The sequence below is a fragment of the Fopius arisanus genome, unplaced genomic scaffold, assembly GCF_000806365.1.
Source record: "Fopius arisanus strain USDA-PBARC FA_bdor unplaced genomic scaffold, ASM80636v1 scaffold00004, whole genome shotgun sequence".
In the NCBI taxonomy this organism is placed as follows: domain Eukaryota; kingdom Metazoa; phylum Arthropoda; class Insecta; order Hymenoptera; family Braconidae; genus Fopius; species Fopius arisanus.
Window position 1 is genome coordinate 1,970,836 of NW_011887743.1, and position 1,451 is coordinate 1,972,286.

The 1,451-nt window shown below is 34.8% G+C and overlaps 1 protein-coding gene and 1 long non-coding RNA gene across 4 annotated transcripts in view; one reads left to right on the forward strand and one right to left on the reverse strand.

Moving 5' to 3' along the window:
* The window catches only part of LOC105272941 (uncharacterized), a 12,810-nt gene extending 12,206 nt beyond the window's left edge, over positions 1-604 (reverse strand). For all 3 annotated transcript variants that reach the window (XR_892868.1, XR_892865.1, XR_892867.1), the window contains exons 1-2: positions 523-604; positions 311-456 (exon numbers count right to left, since the gene is read on the reverse strand). This is a non-coding gene — a long non-coding RNA (uncharacterized lncRNA). The remainder of the gene's footprint in view (positions 1-310; positions 457-522) is intronic.
* A 132-nt stretch (positions 605-736) lies between these two features.
* The window catches only part of LOC105273231 (uncharacterized), a 10,464-nt gene continuing 9,749 nt past the window's right edge, over positions 737-1,451 (forward strand). The window contains exon 1 of the mRNA XM_011315537.1: positions 737-746. Within this exon, the coding sequence (XP_011313839.1) occupies positions 737-746 (10 nt within the window). The remainder of the gene's footprint in view (positions 747-1,451) is intronic.

The window sequence follows — 1,451 nt, forward strand, 5'->3', positions numbered from 1 at the left end:
AAAAAAGATGAGAGCTACAAAAAAGGTATCCATACAAAAATCGATATCTCCTTTGGATTTCGATAAATCGGCGAAAAACTGGCCTCGAGGAAAAATAGACTCATCCCAGTTCACCAGATCTCAACAGAACTAAATAAAATTGAAATTAAATAGAATAAAAATCGTAAAAAATGGCCGACAAGTGGAATAATAAAAGAACAGCAAGGGAAAGGGAAATATGAAAGATGGAGGACGAGAGAAGTTCCTGAATGATCAATTTTCCGGAATAAGAATTTTTCATTTAGAAATCCTTGAGTTCACAGTTCGTTACCTTAATCGGTCTCACTCCAAATGCTCTGTACATTACAACACGCGATGCATTACACAGGACTAGTACATCCTCCGATAGCTGCGATGATGATCCAAAACTCTCAGCGGAATGAAAACGGTGAAAAGGCATCACTCATTCGCCATCACCTGGAAACAGTCTCTCGTATTTAGCACTTGAGTAATTGCAGGTGCCTCAGTACTTATTGCACTTGCCCCATCAACCAATTAAGACATCCCCACAATAATTATCAACTCCCCAGCCATCAGGACTTCTCTCCAATCTCGTTAATCCTCGAAATCTATTTGACTTTCTGCTATTTTTCCATTATTATTATTTATTCCACTTCGAACAGTTGGTGAAGGTCGACAACATTCACCAACTTTAACTAATTACCACAACTCGTAAATAAAATTGACTGCTAATAAAATGTGCGAGGGTACAGCTCTATTTTTTTTGAATTTATCGCTTTTTTAATTGCTGTTTTTTTTAATCTCTCCGTCCGGTTTTCTAATTTTATTAATTGATTGAGATAATTTAATACGTCAATGGCTTCTTCCATTTCGTTTCGCCTCTCGAATCGTTTCTTCTTTCGATAGAAATTCTCATTCATTTATTTATTTCTAATTATCCGCTCTTTTAATCTCGAGTGATTAAGAAATTTGAATGGATTATTTGTGGAAATGTCCGAGAGTTGTGACTAGAAATCGAATAATCAAGATCCAATTATTTCCCATGGGGATAATTGTTAATGAACAAAAGACAAAGCGCCATAAATTCATTGCAATTATCCGAAATTGTAATTAGGTGAATAGTTACTGAATAATTTGGAAAAAAATCGCTGGACAGTCGCGATTTTTTAAAATTTATTTACCCTAGAGTTTTAAGACGTGCAGGAGTGGCATGTAATTAAAGAAAAATGTTGTAACCTTGTCTTAAATAACCTTGCAGTGGAGTTTGCATAAAAATTATTCCCGGATATTGTCCAAACCTTTTCCTTTCAAAGTTAATTACGTAATTGCCTGAATTCCCATTTTGGATTGACCTCTTTACCTGTTGAATTCACTTGGCTATTGAATTTTATTCAATTGAATTCCTTTCTATTGCAAAATCATCATTTTCCCACTGATTTTCAATTCTCTCA